At 40.9% G+C, this 13,292-nt stretch overlaps 1 protein-coding gene across 10 annotated transcripts in view; it reads left to right on the top strand.

Annotated features, from left to right (window-relative positions):
• BCL2L13 (BCL2 like 13) overlaps window positions 1–12,990 on the top strand; it is an 86,368-nt gene extending 73,378 nt beyond the window's left edge. For 9 of the 10 annotated variants that reach the window (XM_059184316.1, XM_059184314.1, XM_059184313.1 and 6 more), the window contains one exon: window positions 9,990–12,990. In XM_059184316.1, the coding sequence (XP_059040299.1) occupies window positions 9,990–10,802 (813 nt within the window). In that variant the 3' untranslated portion in view covers window positions 10,803–12,990. The remainder of the gene's footprint in view (window positions 1–9,989) is intronic. The other variant, XM_059184321.1, reaches the window with a different exon arrangement.
• The last annotated feature ends 302 nt before the right edge of the window (window positions 12,991–13,292 follow it).

Here is a 13,292-nt window from a genome sequence, read left to right as displayed (position 1 = left end):
TCTGTCTTTAGTAGAAAAAGTTGGCTAACAGATTTGTTTCCTCTTCAGAGAGGCTTGCAGGTCTAGAACAGTAGGTTATGAGACATGTTATGTTCTGTCTTTGTGATTCCAAGGCAGCAGTCCTGCACAAAGAGAAATGACAGCTGTTCTTCTGTGGAAAAGATCTCAGATTCATGACCTGGATCAGCTTGTCTAAGTTCCCCCCAAATTAATATTAATCTATCAATATAATATATATAATTCTATTAATATAATATGTGTGGGATTCTATAAGGCACTTGGCATAGGGCTGAGAATAAAACCAGTACAATGAAGATGTTTAAAAACATACTTTAATCTCTAGGGACTTAGGGACATAAGACAGATACACACAATTTACTATATACTTTTTTTTTTTAAAGATTTTACTTATTTATTTCACAGACAGAGATCACAAGTAGGCAGAGAGGGAGGCAGAGAAAGAGAGGGAAGCAGGCTCCCTGCTGAGCAGAGAGCCCTATGCAGGGCTCGATCCCAGAACCCTGGGATCATGACCTGAGCCGAAGGCAGGGGCTTTAACCCACTGAGCCACCCAGGCACCCCTACTATATACTTTTTAAATTTTATTTCATTTTTTAAAAAAGATTTTATTTACTTATTTGACAGAGTGCACGAGTAGGCAGAGCAGCAGACAGAGGGAGAGGGAGAAGCAGGTTCCCCGCTGAGCAGAGAGCCCGATGCAGGACTTGATCCCAGGACCCTGAGATCGTGACCTGAGCCAAAGGCAGATGCTTAACTGTCTTCTGAGCCACCCAGGTGCCTCTACTATATATTTTAAAGCAAGAGAACAGATAAATCATTTAAGGGTTTAAAGGTAATGAAAAGGATTCAGAAGGGCAGAACTGAGGAGGAGGGCATTCTGGGTAGCTAGAACATGGTAATTTGAGTCAGAGAGAGAACTTTTAATTCTCTTCAGCACCAGCAGTATGTGACCTTGGACAGCAAACACTGAGGTATAGTCCATGTGCATAGAAATCTAGAAATGAATAAAGAACAGTTCCTATCAGTGTCTGAGAAAAATCAAAATAGCTAGTGTTCAGCGCTACGTTTGTATCCAAAGATGGGACCAGCTTTCTTGTTAAGCATTTGCTGACCATCACTGTGTAGTCGGCTTATGTTAGGCATTACAAGGGGGATAGCAAAGACGTTTAAAGCATGTTTTCTTCCCTTGAGGTGTTTATAATCTATCTAGTTGGGGAATGACCAATAATTGTGAAAAACTTAGTGAGAAGTATGGTAAAAAATGTATAATTATGGTATTTTGTGTAGCCTAGACTCAGAGCTCGGAGTTCAGGAGAAATAAGAGAGGGGAATTGGATTCAGTCCAGAGGGGTTAGAATTTAAGCTGGATCTAAATGAGGAGCTAAATGAAGAGTCTTTAGTTTGGAAACCATGGATAAGTTTCAGGGACTGTGAATTTTCCCTAAAATGGTGTGTATGCTTTGTATGAATGCATGGTTTTAAAGGAAAAGTCTCACATCTTTTGTTGCATTATGAAATGTTTTCCACTTATCAAAATGTCAGCGCCACTATCTACATGAGTAAGAAGACAGGGCTTGGGGATGGCTGGATTTATTTATTTATTTATTTATTTATTTATTTATTTATTTTTAGGGCTTGGGAATTTAGTACAGTGTTTGTAGGTAGCAGTGAGCAACTTTGCTAAGATAAGTCTTCCCTCTTACATGGTCACCTAATTTGTGATTAACACAAATTTGGGCTAATGGCTCTAGGAATAGAAGAGAGGAAACCCAGTAACTGCACTACTAGGTATTTATCCAAAGGATACAAAGATAGTTATTCAAAGGAACATATGCACCCCAATGTTTATAGCAGCAATGTCTACAGCAGCCAAACTATGGAAAGAGCCCAGGTGTCCATTGACAGATGAATTGATAAAGATGTGGTGTATGTATCTGTATCACACACACACACACAGGAATATTAGCCATCAAAAAGAATGAAATCTTGCCATTTGCAACTATGTGGATAGTACTAGAGGGTAATACGCTAAGCAAAATAAGTCAGAGAAAGACAAATATATGATTTCACTTGTGTGGAATTTAAGAAATAGAACAGATTAACATAAGGGAAGGGAAAATAAAATAAGATGAAAATCAGAGAAGGAGACAAACCATAAGACACACTTAACCATAGAAAACAAGCTGAGAGTTCCTGGGGGGTGGGTGATGGTGTAACTCACTGATGGACATTAAGGAGGGCAGTTGATGCAGTGAACACTGGGCCTTATATGCAATTGATGAATCACTGAATTCTACCTCTGAAACAAATAATACACTATACGTTAATTAAATTGAATTTAAATAAAATTTTTTTAAAAAACAAGAAAGAAAATTTGGTCTTACCTTCTCCCTGTACTGTAGCCTTATATTTGGTTTCCTGGGAAGACATTTAATGTGCCCAAGAAGAAATAATATATTATTCTAAATATTGTGTGACGTTGCCCTCTTGCTTTTTATCTGGAGGAGACAGATAATTAGAAATAGATTTGAAATGGACCACTACTTACTCTGTTTTATAAAATTCAAACAGCTTTTATCTAAAGGTTGATGCTACCTTAGGTTCATCTTTTCTGTTCTGAGTTAGTGATGCCATAATAGGGGGTTGGGGGAAGTTGAATTCATTTTTCAGTAAAACCAGGATCTTTGTCAAACTCGGGAAGAGTGCAGGGAAAATACTCCCCTTCTATGACATAGAGACATATACTTATTTTATATTCAGAAAGACAGTGGTAGTTTGCTCTCCATGAATTAACATTTAAGTATCAGCAAGGCCTCATTACCCTTCTTTTTAACTACTTTGCAGAGCTTGAGGGTAGAGGATTGAAAGCTGCTGGGCCGTATTTAATTTCTTATTTGGAGATTTTGAGAAAGCAAATAAATAAAACGTGTACCAAAATCAATAAAGGAAAATTATAAACCTCATGCTACCTTATACTATTACTACTCTACTACCTTTTTCCCTCCTTGTAAAATTATTCCTTATATGAGCCTTTATTTCTGGTTTTCACAGTGGAGCTCCTTGAAGAGGTGATTTAATAAACATATATGTATATCTGTTTATAAATATAAATATATATATTATGTGGCAAAGAGAACTCCCTTTGTAACGAGTGTTAGAGGATTTGCATGACTAATTAGAATTATGTTCTGGGAAAGAGGTAGGTAAATACAACTTCATAGGAATTTATTTTTTAAAAATTTTTCTTGTAGTCTCTACATCCAACATGGGATGACCCCAGACTCATAACTCCAAAATCAACAGTTTCTTACTCTTTCAACTGAGCCAGCCAGGAGCCCCAACCTTCATCTTTTTTAATTCCTCCTCATCTCATGCTTTGGAATACTGAAGAGCTAGTATTGGCCTGAATATACAATGATATTTCTCAGTGCTGTGTTTTTGTTTATACTTTTCTGCTTCATGGAGCATCTTTCTCATCTCTTTCATCTTTTAGTTCTTAATCTTTAAGATCCAACTCTTGTTCTCTCTTCTTTTTTTTTTTAAGATTTTAGTTTATCTTTATTTTATTTTATTTTATTTATTTTAAAGATGTTATTTATTTATTTGACAGAGCGAGACACAGTGAGAAAGGGAACACAGCAGGTGGAATGGGAGAGGGAGAAGTAAGCTTCCCACAGAGCAAGGAGCCTGATGCAGAGCTTGATCTCAGGACCCTGGGACCATGCCCTGAGCTGAAGGCAGGCGCTTAACAACTAAGCCATCCAGGCGCCCCTAAAGATTTTATTTTTAACTAATCTCTACTGTGGGGCTCAAACTTAGAACCCCAAGATCAAGGGTCACATTATCCACTGACCATGTCAACTAGGTACCCCTCCTTCTCTACGTTTTAAACTGTATTTTAAACTCCTGGCAGGAGGCAGAGATTTTAGTGTTTTATCACTGTCATCTAAACAGCAATAAGAAGCCAACTACTTTCAGGAATAGGAGAAATCCAGTACGGCTCCCAGGGTCTTGGCTTAACTGACCGGTGAAATATTTTCTGGTCTCCAAATTGGATTGTAACATCAAGGAGACAGGAGTCTTTGGCATTAGTTTTGGTGAAAGATAATGATTGCTTATTTTAGAGTAATAGCAGAAAATGTTGAGAGGAGGGGAAACCTTTATTTTGCTATATTAAGGATATACTAAGAATATTTTGAGATATATTTAGTATTTCCTGATGAAACAGAAGGAGAGGATGATGATGAGGTAGATGCTTAGCTAAAATAAAAACTTAAAATTGGGATAAGATAGAGAAATGATGGAGAAGTGCTGTTTGTAGTTTGTATTCTTCAGTAGGATAAGTGTTATCTTCTGGCTATCTGTAATTAATGATTTCAGCCGTTGATGGGTGTGCAGTCCTTATACACTGTGTTTGGTTGTGAAGTGACTCTATAATCATGCATTAGTGACCAAGTCCCAGAACTGTTGAGTTGTCTTATATTACCATTGTAACTGATGGAAAGATGAGAGTTTAAGAGATCAAATCCCATAATATTATAGCCGTGAAGGTCTCATTTATGTGCGATTTGAAGCCTAGGAGAGGAGCCCATTTGAGGAAATAATACTAATGGCAGATTTTTTTTTCTTTTCTTTCTTTTTTTTTTAAAGATTTTACTTATTTATTTGACAGACAGAGATCACAAGTAGGCAGAGAGGCAGGCAGGGAGAGAGGAAGGGAAGCAGGCTCCCTGCTTAGTAGAGAGCCCGATGCGGGGCTCAGTCTCAGGACCCTGAGACCATGACCTGAGCTGAAGGCAGAGGCTTAACCCACTGAGCCACCCAGCGCCCCATGGCAGATCTTTTTAAAAACAAAAAAATAAGGGGCGCCTGGTGGCTCAGTCAGCTGACATCTGACTCTTGATTTTGGCTCAGGTCATGATGTCAGGATGGTGAGATCAAGCCCTGCATTGGGTAGGCTGGGCGTGGAGCCTGCTTAAGATTCTCTCTCTCCCTCTTCCCCGTCCGTACTCCACCCCGTCCGCACTCCACCTACACAAGCTTGCTCTCTCTCCCCGCAAAAAATAAATAAATAAAATCTTAAAAATACAAAATGAAATAAAAAATAAGATTATTAACTGGCATAGACTCTAGCTACTTTAGTACTTTACCCCCTCTGTTTCCTTTAACCTCAGTCTTTTTTACAAGTATCTTTGCCCCCCAAAATTGGTTATTTTAATATCCAACTAAGTAGTAGTCTTGTTTTTTGTTTTTTTTAAAGATTAAAAAAAATTTTTTTTTAAGATTTATTTATTTATTTGACAGAGATCAAAAGTAGGCAGAGAGGCAGGCAGGAAGAGAGAGAGGAGGAGACAGGCACCCTGCTGAGCATAGAGCCTGATGCCAGGCTCAATCCCAGGACCCGGGATCATGACCTGAGCTGAAGGGAGAGGCTTTAACCCACTGAGCCACCAGGTGCCCCCCCCCTTTTAAAAATATTTTATTTATTTATTGACACAGAGAAACACAGCAAGAGAGGGAACAGAAGCAAAGGGAGAAGGGGAAGCAGGCTTCCTGCCAAGCAGGGAGCCTGATGCGGGGTTCGATCCCAGGACCCTGGGATCATGACCTAAGCTGAAGGCAGATGGTTAACGGCAGAGCCACCCAGGTGCCCCAGTAGTAGTCTTGTTTAAGAATAAAGGTCCTGGGCGCCTGGGTGTCTCAGTGGGTTAAGCCGCTGCCTTCGGCTCAGGTCATATACTCAGGGTCCTGGGATCGAGTCCCGCATCGGGCTCTCTGCTCAGCAGGGAGCCTGCTTCCCTCTCTCTCTTTCTGCCTGCCTCTCCGTCTACTTGTGATTTCTCTCTGTCAAATAAATAAATAAAATCTTAAAAAAAAAGAAGAAGAATAAAGGTCCTGGGGGCGCCAGGCTCTCTGCTCAGCAGGGAGCCTGCTTCCCCTCTCTCTCTCTGCCTGTCTCTCTCTGCCTACTTGTGATCTCTGTCAAATAAATAAACAAAATCTAAAAAAAAAATGCTGAAAAATATTTTTAAAAAAGAATAAAAGTCTTAATAGTCAATAATAAAAAGATAATAGAATTTTTATTTTAAAAAAATTTTTTTAAAGATTTTTATTTTATTTCTTTGATGGACAGAGATCACAAGTAGGCAGAGAGGCAGGCAGGAAGAGAGAGGGAAGCAGGCTCCCTGCTGAGCTGAGAACCTGATGCAGGGCTGGATCCCAGGACCCTGAGATTATGACCTGAGCTGAAGGCAGAGGCTTAATCCACTGAGCCTCCCAGGTGCCCCGAATTTTTATTTTTTTTAAAGATTTTATTTATTTATTTTAGGTAGAGAGCAAGGAAAGGAGCAAAAGGAGAGGGAAGGGGAGTGGGAAAGAATCTCAAGCCGACTCCGCATGAAGCACAGGGGCTGATCCCACAACCCTGAGTTTGTGACCTGAGCCGAAACCAGGAGTCAGATGCTTAACCAAATGAGCCACCCACGTGCCCCAACAATAAAATTTTTAAATGAGCAAAAGATTGGGCGCCTGGGTGGCTCAGTGGGTTAAGCCGCTGCCTTCGGCTCAGGTCATGATCTCAGGGTCCTGGGATCGAGTCCCACATCGGGCTCTCTGCTCAGCAGGGAGTCCGCTTCCTCCTCTCTCTCTCTCTGCCTGCCTCTCTGCCTACTTGTGATCTCTGTCTGTCAAATAAACAAATAAAATCTTTAAAAAAAAAAAAAAAAGAACTCTTTATAAAAAAAAAAAATGAGCAAAAGATTTAAATAGACATTATTCCAAAGAAGATAAATGGCTAATAAGCTCATGAAAAGATGTTCAGTATCATTGATCATTAATGAAATGCAAATCAATACCAAAATGAGATATCGCTTCACATCCCCGTTGGATGGTCCTAATAAAAAAATAAAACAGGGGCGCCTGGGTGGCTCAGTGGGTTAAGCCGCTGCCTTCGGCTCAGGTCATGATCTCAGGGTCCTGGGATCGAGGCCCGCATCAGGCTCTCTGCTCAGCAGGGAGCCTGCTTCCCTCCCTCTCTCTCTGCCTGCCTCTCTGTCTACTTGTGATCTCTCTCTGTCAAATAAATAAATAAAATCTTAAAAAAAAAAAAATAAAAAAAAATAAAAAAATAAAACAGACAGTAACAGGTGTTAGGATGTGGAGAAATTGGAATTCTTCTACATTCCTGGGAGGAACATAAAATGGAACAGTTGCTTTGGGAAATAGTTTGGCAGGTCCTTAATAAATTAAACATAGAATTATGTGACCCAGCAATTTTGCTTCTAGCTCTATCCTCAAAAGAACTGAAAGTATATGGTCAAACAAAAACTTTTATGTGGATATTCAGTCACCAGAACATTTGAGAAACAACCCAAATGTCAACCAACTGATGAATTAATAAGCAAAATGTGGTCTATCCCTACAACAAAATACTGCAAAGTCTTAGAAAGAAAGAAGTGCCGATATACACTACCATGTGGACGATCCTTGAAAACATTACCTGCAGCGAAAGAACCGAGACACAAAGGGCCATGTCCTGTGTGATTGCATTTATACGAACTTCCCAGGGGAAGGAGGAATTGCTTGGGAGTCGGGGGGCGGGGGCAGAATCTTACTCTTTGAGATGATGGAAATGTTCAGGAATTAAAGAGTGATGGGGCAGAATCTTACTCTTTGAGATGATGGAAATGTTCAGGAATTAAAGAGTGATGGTGTTCCCATACATTGTGAATTGTGCACCTAAAAATGGTCAGTGTTAGGTTATGTAAGTTTTATGAATGTAAGTATCAATACTAAAAAAAGAGTATAAAATTTTTTTAAAATAACACCAATTTCTTATTTATTTATTTATTTATTTATTTGTTTGTTTGTTTGTTTTATTGTGGTGGTGGTGCCAAAGTGGAAGCCCAAGATGTGGGAGTATCTTTTTAAAAAAAATTTTTTAAAGATTTTATTTATTTATTTGACAGACAGAGGTCACAAGTAGGCAGGGAGGCAGGTCGAGAGAGAGAGAGAGACAGAGAGAGAGAGAGAGAGAGAAGCAGGCTCCCTGCTGAGCAGAGAGCCCGATGTGGGGCTCAATCCCAGAACCCTGGGACCATGACCTGAGCCGAAGGCAGAGGCTTAACCCACTGAGCCACCAAGGCGCCCCTATGCAAGAAGTTTTTAGTTTTGATTGACTAATGAAATTATTCTACTTCATATGAATAGCAGCTGTAATCGAAATAAAATAGGAATTAACTTGCTTTACATAATCCTATTCAGACTCTCTGTAGCATATCTGTCATCCAGACATTCTGTGAAGCTTTCATTAGGTGTTTATGAAAGTCGAAGTCCATTGGTTCTCTTCCTGCCTTATTTATTTATTTATTTATTTATTTATCTATCTATCTATCTATCTATCTATTAATTTAATTTATTTATTTATTTATTTATTTATTTTACTTGTTTTTTTAACATAGTTTCCACACCCAGCATGGGGCTTGAACTCATGACCTCAGGATCAGGATTCACATGCTTTACTGACTCTTCATGCCTTCCTGATCACATTGTAACCTCTGGGTTCCCCTACCATCCTGTGCATATACCTGTCTTAAAGCTTTCTGTATCCTATTGAAATTAGTTATTCATACGTCAGTTTTCAAATCTAGACAGTGAATTTTTTACGAACAAAAATCGAGTCTCATCTCATTCTTGTAATGCTGGTGCCTAACCTGGTGCCAATAACAGGCAATAAGCACATGCTGGGTCCTATTAAACTAAACTGCTAAATGTGAAAACCAGGACTGGCATTATTTATCTTTATTACTTTGGCATGAAGTGTCTTCCTAGAGAGAGAAGGACGAGTCCTGCATTTCTGGCTTCCCTCTGGCCACTGCTCTCACATAATTTTAAAGTGGAGCTGTCCTTGTGGAGCTGAAAGACTCCATCAACTAACCATTTCCTATGAAATCGAGTCCATATTTCTTACCTCTCTGTCAGGTTTCCCAGAATCCCTTTCCCAACTGAACTTTCTATTCTTCATGTGCACTGTGCACTACTCAAACTGGGTTACTTACTGTTCCCCTCTTTTATATTTCTGTGCTTTTGCTGGTGGTGTGTTTTGTACATGGGCTTTCACCATGGAACCTGACCCATCCTTCAGATACCTAAAATGTTCCAGGAAGCTCTGTCATTTCCCTGCCTGCTGCAGTCCTTACCGAAAGAAGTCAGCACCTTCCCATCTCAACTCTTTTTTCCCCCCATCTCAACTCTTATTAGCACTTGTACCGTAGGATAGCATTGCCTAAATGATCAGTTCCTTGAAAGCAAGGTGCTTGCCTTTGTTTTCTCTGCTGTTTTGCATTACCACTTCAAATATAAATACATTGAGTTAAATATAAAAATCAAATTTTGGTTTTTTAGCTTCAAGGAAACTGGTCCAAGGACCGTGTTGTTAAAAATTCTTCCATTCTTCAATGGTCTACAGGTAAATGCTTCAATCAGAAACTTTTTTATTTATTTCTAGAACTTCAGTTTAGGAAAGAATTTTTTTCCAGATTTATATTTGTTTTATTTTTTAAAATGTTTATTTATTTGAGAGAGAGAGAGAGTGCACACACAAGCAGGAGGGCCCAAGGGAGAAGGACAGACAGAATCTCAAGCATACTCTGTGCTGAGTGTGGAGCCTGATGCCCAGTGGGACCAAGCCCACCACCATGAGATCATGACCTGAACTGAAACCAAGAGTCAGACACTTATATATATGCATTTATCAGTCAGAGAGAGCACAAGCAGGGGGAGCAACAGAGGGAAAAGCAGGCTCCCCACTGAGCAGGGAGCCTGACGTGGAACTTGATCACAGAACCCCGGGATCATGACCTTGGCCGAAGGCAGCTGCTTAACGGACTGAGCCACCCAGGCATGTCAGATTTACATTTATTTAAATGTATTTACCATTCTTTATATTGACTCTCCTCCTTCTTTTCTAGGGCACTGTCTTTAACCTTGAATCAGAGGAGGAGGAGTACCCTGGAATTGTTGCAGAAGATAGCAATGACATTTATATACTTCCCAGTGACAACTCTGGACAAGTCAGTCCTCCAGAGTCTCCTACTGTGACCACTTCCTGGCAGTCAGAGAGCTTACCTGTTTCACTGTCAGCCAGCCAGAGTTGGCACACAGAAAGCCTCCCAGTGTCCCTAGGTCCTGAGTCCTGGCAGCAGATTGCAATGGATCCTGAAGAAGTCAAAAGCTTAGATAGCAACGGGGCTGGAGAGAAGAGTGAGAACAACTCTTCTAATTCTGACATTGTGCATGTGGAGAAAGAAGAAATTCCTGAAGGCGTGGAAGAGGCTGCCGTGGCACCCATCATCTTGCCAACCAAGGAGCTGCGGGAGGTGCTCCCTGAAGCACCAGCTCCCTTGCTTCCACATATCACTGCCACTTCCTTGCTGGAGATGAGGGAGCCTGACACAGAAGGGATGACAGTGGAGAAAGTCAGCCCTGCTACGTCTTTGTTCGTGGAACTTGAAGAAGAGAGCTTAATGAAGACAAAAGCAGCAATGGTTGAATCTGTTGAACGGGAAGCTGAGTTGATCCCCACCCTGGAACCCACAGCAACACTGCTGAGTGAAGAGGAGAAGCGTGTGAGGAGAGAGGGTCTTCAAGAAGGCCCCTCCCCTGCTGAAGAGAAGGCCAGCCCCCTGTTTGAGGGCAAGTCTATACTGCTGTTTGGAGGGGCCGCCGCCATTGCCATCCTGGCTGTAGCAGTGGGGGTAGCACTGGCTCTGAGAAAGAAATAGATTTTTCAGAAAAGAAAGAAGACATAAAAGATGTAAGATTTTAGCTATACTGACTGAATTTGAACCACCAACAGCTGATTTGGACATTTGTGGAACATTCTGGGGTAATGGGGGACTTCTGCTCAACAAGGCAGTGATGGATCCGCACCGTAGGGCTTCAGGTGGAGGGCAATCACGTTTGTCTGACTGTAAGCTCCAAGGGCCTTGACTTCTGCGAAATTTGGCATCTTATGTGTCAAAGCACTCCCTCTAGAACAGGGTTTCTCAGCCTTGGCATTAATGACATCGTGATTAATTCCTTGTTGTAGGAGGCTGTCCTGTGCGCTGTAGGATTGTTTAGCAGCCTCCCTAGCCTCTAACCACTAAATGCAAGTAGCACCCTTCCGCCAGTTGTGATAACCAGAAATGTTTCCTGACATTGCCAAATGTCCCCTGGGGGCAAAATTGTTCCCGTGAAGAGCCATAGCTCTACAGGGAAACGGTTAATTTTGGAGAATCTGGGATAGAAGTTCCCAGGCAAGAGGGCTTGGCTGTGGGCCCTTCAGCTGCTGATTTGTTCCTGCCCTTGGAATTTCATCTTTCCTGATGAACATGCTGTGGTTTTGCAGCCATTCCTTTGTGGCTCTTCTTTTCTTCCCTACCTTCTTAGTCCTGTAGCGGGAGGGTGCTCTCCCCTTATGTCTCAGCTGCCTCTCAGGTACTGCACTGCTCCTCTTCACCCCCAGGTTCTTTATAAGGCCCCATGGGAGAGTGCTTGCTCCGGGCCCACTAAGTCCCTGATGCTTCCTACAGCTCCACCTTGTAAAGATTTTGCCTTTAGTCATCTTAAAAAAACACAAATATAAAAGAGACCTAGGGTTCCCTGCCTGTGAATGCAAGGGCAAGTAACTGGTTAGAGAGCAGTATTTGTCTGATTTACAAGCAGGATGACTTAGATGGCCTATCCGAGGTCTCTTCTGGCCCTTTTATATATGGCCACCCTGTGGAGCTTATGGTTACTTGCTGGCAGCATCTCTGTTGCTAGATGGTTACAGTCTATACTCTGGGCTCTGTGTTTTCCCTTTATCTGGCCTGTCTTCTTATTGGTCAGCTAGCTTCTCTGCGGTCTCTTGCTTTGTGATAAAGATTTTGTACTTGGTCTTACAGACCAATTGAATGATAACTCTTATTAAATACAGAAAGTCTCCCTAAATACTACTGAAATAAAAAGTAGCAAAAGAGAAGCTTGAATTTCTTGAGGCTACCCTTGAGATTCTAGTTTGGCTTTCACAGTTCAAGAATAAGACTTCTTCCCTGAACTCTTTACGGTCCAAATGCCAGAGTGATAAACCAAAATGATTCTAATCAGTATGTGTTAGTTGAGAATCAGCATAACTTTCTTGCATCTGGCCAATCCCATCCCTAAAGGAGGGTGGGACTGTATCTTTTCATGTGGGAGGATCAGTGTCACTATGCAGGACACACACGCTTGGTACAGGTCATCTCAGATTTATCTTAGTAAATGTAACAAATTACTTTTTAGATCCTGAAATTTGTAATAAAATTACTTTACTATCCTGATCACCAAAACTTAACGTTTTAAATGTGCTTTCTTTTTTAAATTTATATTCTAAAATGAAATCTTCTCCTTAAAGCAATATTATGTCAAAGTTGGTTGAGGAAAGGTCTGAAGTATGTTTGTCTGTTTATTATGCAGTGTCTTTTTTTTTTTTTTTTTTTTTAGATTTTACTGGTTTATTTGACACACAGAAAGAGAGATCACAAGTAGGCAAAGAGGCAGGCAGAGAGAGGGGGGCGGAAGTAGGCTCCCTGCTGAGCAGAGAGCCTGTTGTAGAACTCTATCCCAGGACCCTGGGATCATGTCCCCAGCCGAAGGCAGAGGCTTTAACCCACTGAGCCACCCAGGCACCCCTGCAGTATGTCTTTATGTTCTGAGTTTTCATGTCTTAGAGAGTGATATTCTTAAGGGTTTTGGTGCACTTTGATTAGAGTAGCTAGAGTGGGGAGGAATGCAATTAATTTAGGAAAAGATGGTTTTCCTTGGACTCTGACAGTTGGCTCTGACATTGGGTTACTCTGTATTCTAATTGCTACTTTTGTGTTTGCATAGGGTAAGAGCAAACTGGTGAGTTACCTTGATTTTTTTTTTTTTTTCTCTTTCATAATAAAATGTTTTCCTTCCAGTGTTCACACTTTTAAATTCTGGACCCTCAAACCCATCCTCAAACCCTCAGACACATTAAAGTACTAGTAGAAGCCAGGTTTATTTTGGAGCGACTAAAAGGTGATCTGTGGCTAAGGATGTTTGAGTGTGTGTTCTCAACAAAAGGAGCCTAAGATGTGTGACAGGATGCTGCCATGCCCCGATTGTCTCCCCATCTGTTGAATATTAACCCAAAGTGATCTGGCCCATTGTATCTTCCTGACTACTAGTTAATATTCTTTTCCAGTGGCTTTCTCTAGAGTAGATCAATGTCATTTCCTGAGTAA

This window comes from Mustela lutreola, chromosome 8 (assembly GCF_030435805.1).
Source record: "Mustela lutreola isolate mMusLut2 chromosome 8, mMusLut2.pri, whole genome shotgun sequence".
In the NCBI taxonomy this organism is placed as follows: domain Eukaryota; kingdom Metazoa; phylum Chordata; class Mammalia; order Carnivora; family Mustelidae; genus Mustela; species Mustela lutreola.
Note: the sequence above shows the minus strand (reverse complement) of the source record. Positions and strands in the feature narration are given on the sequence as shown.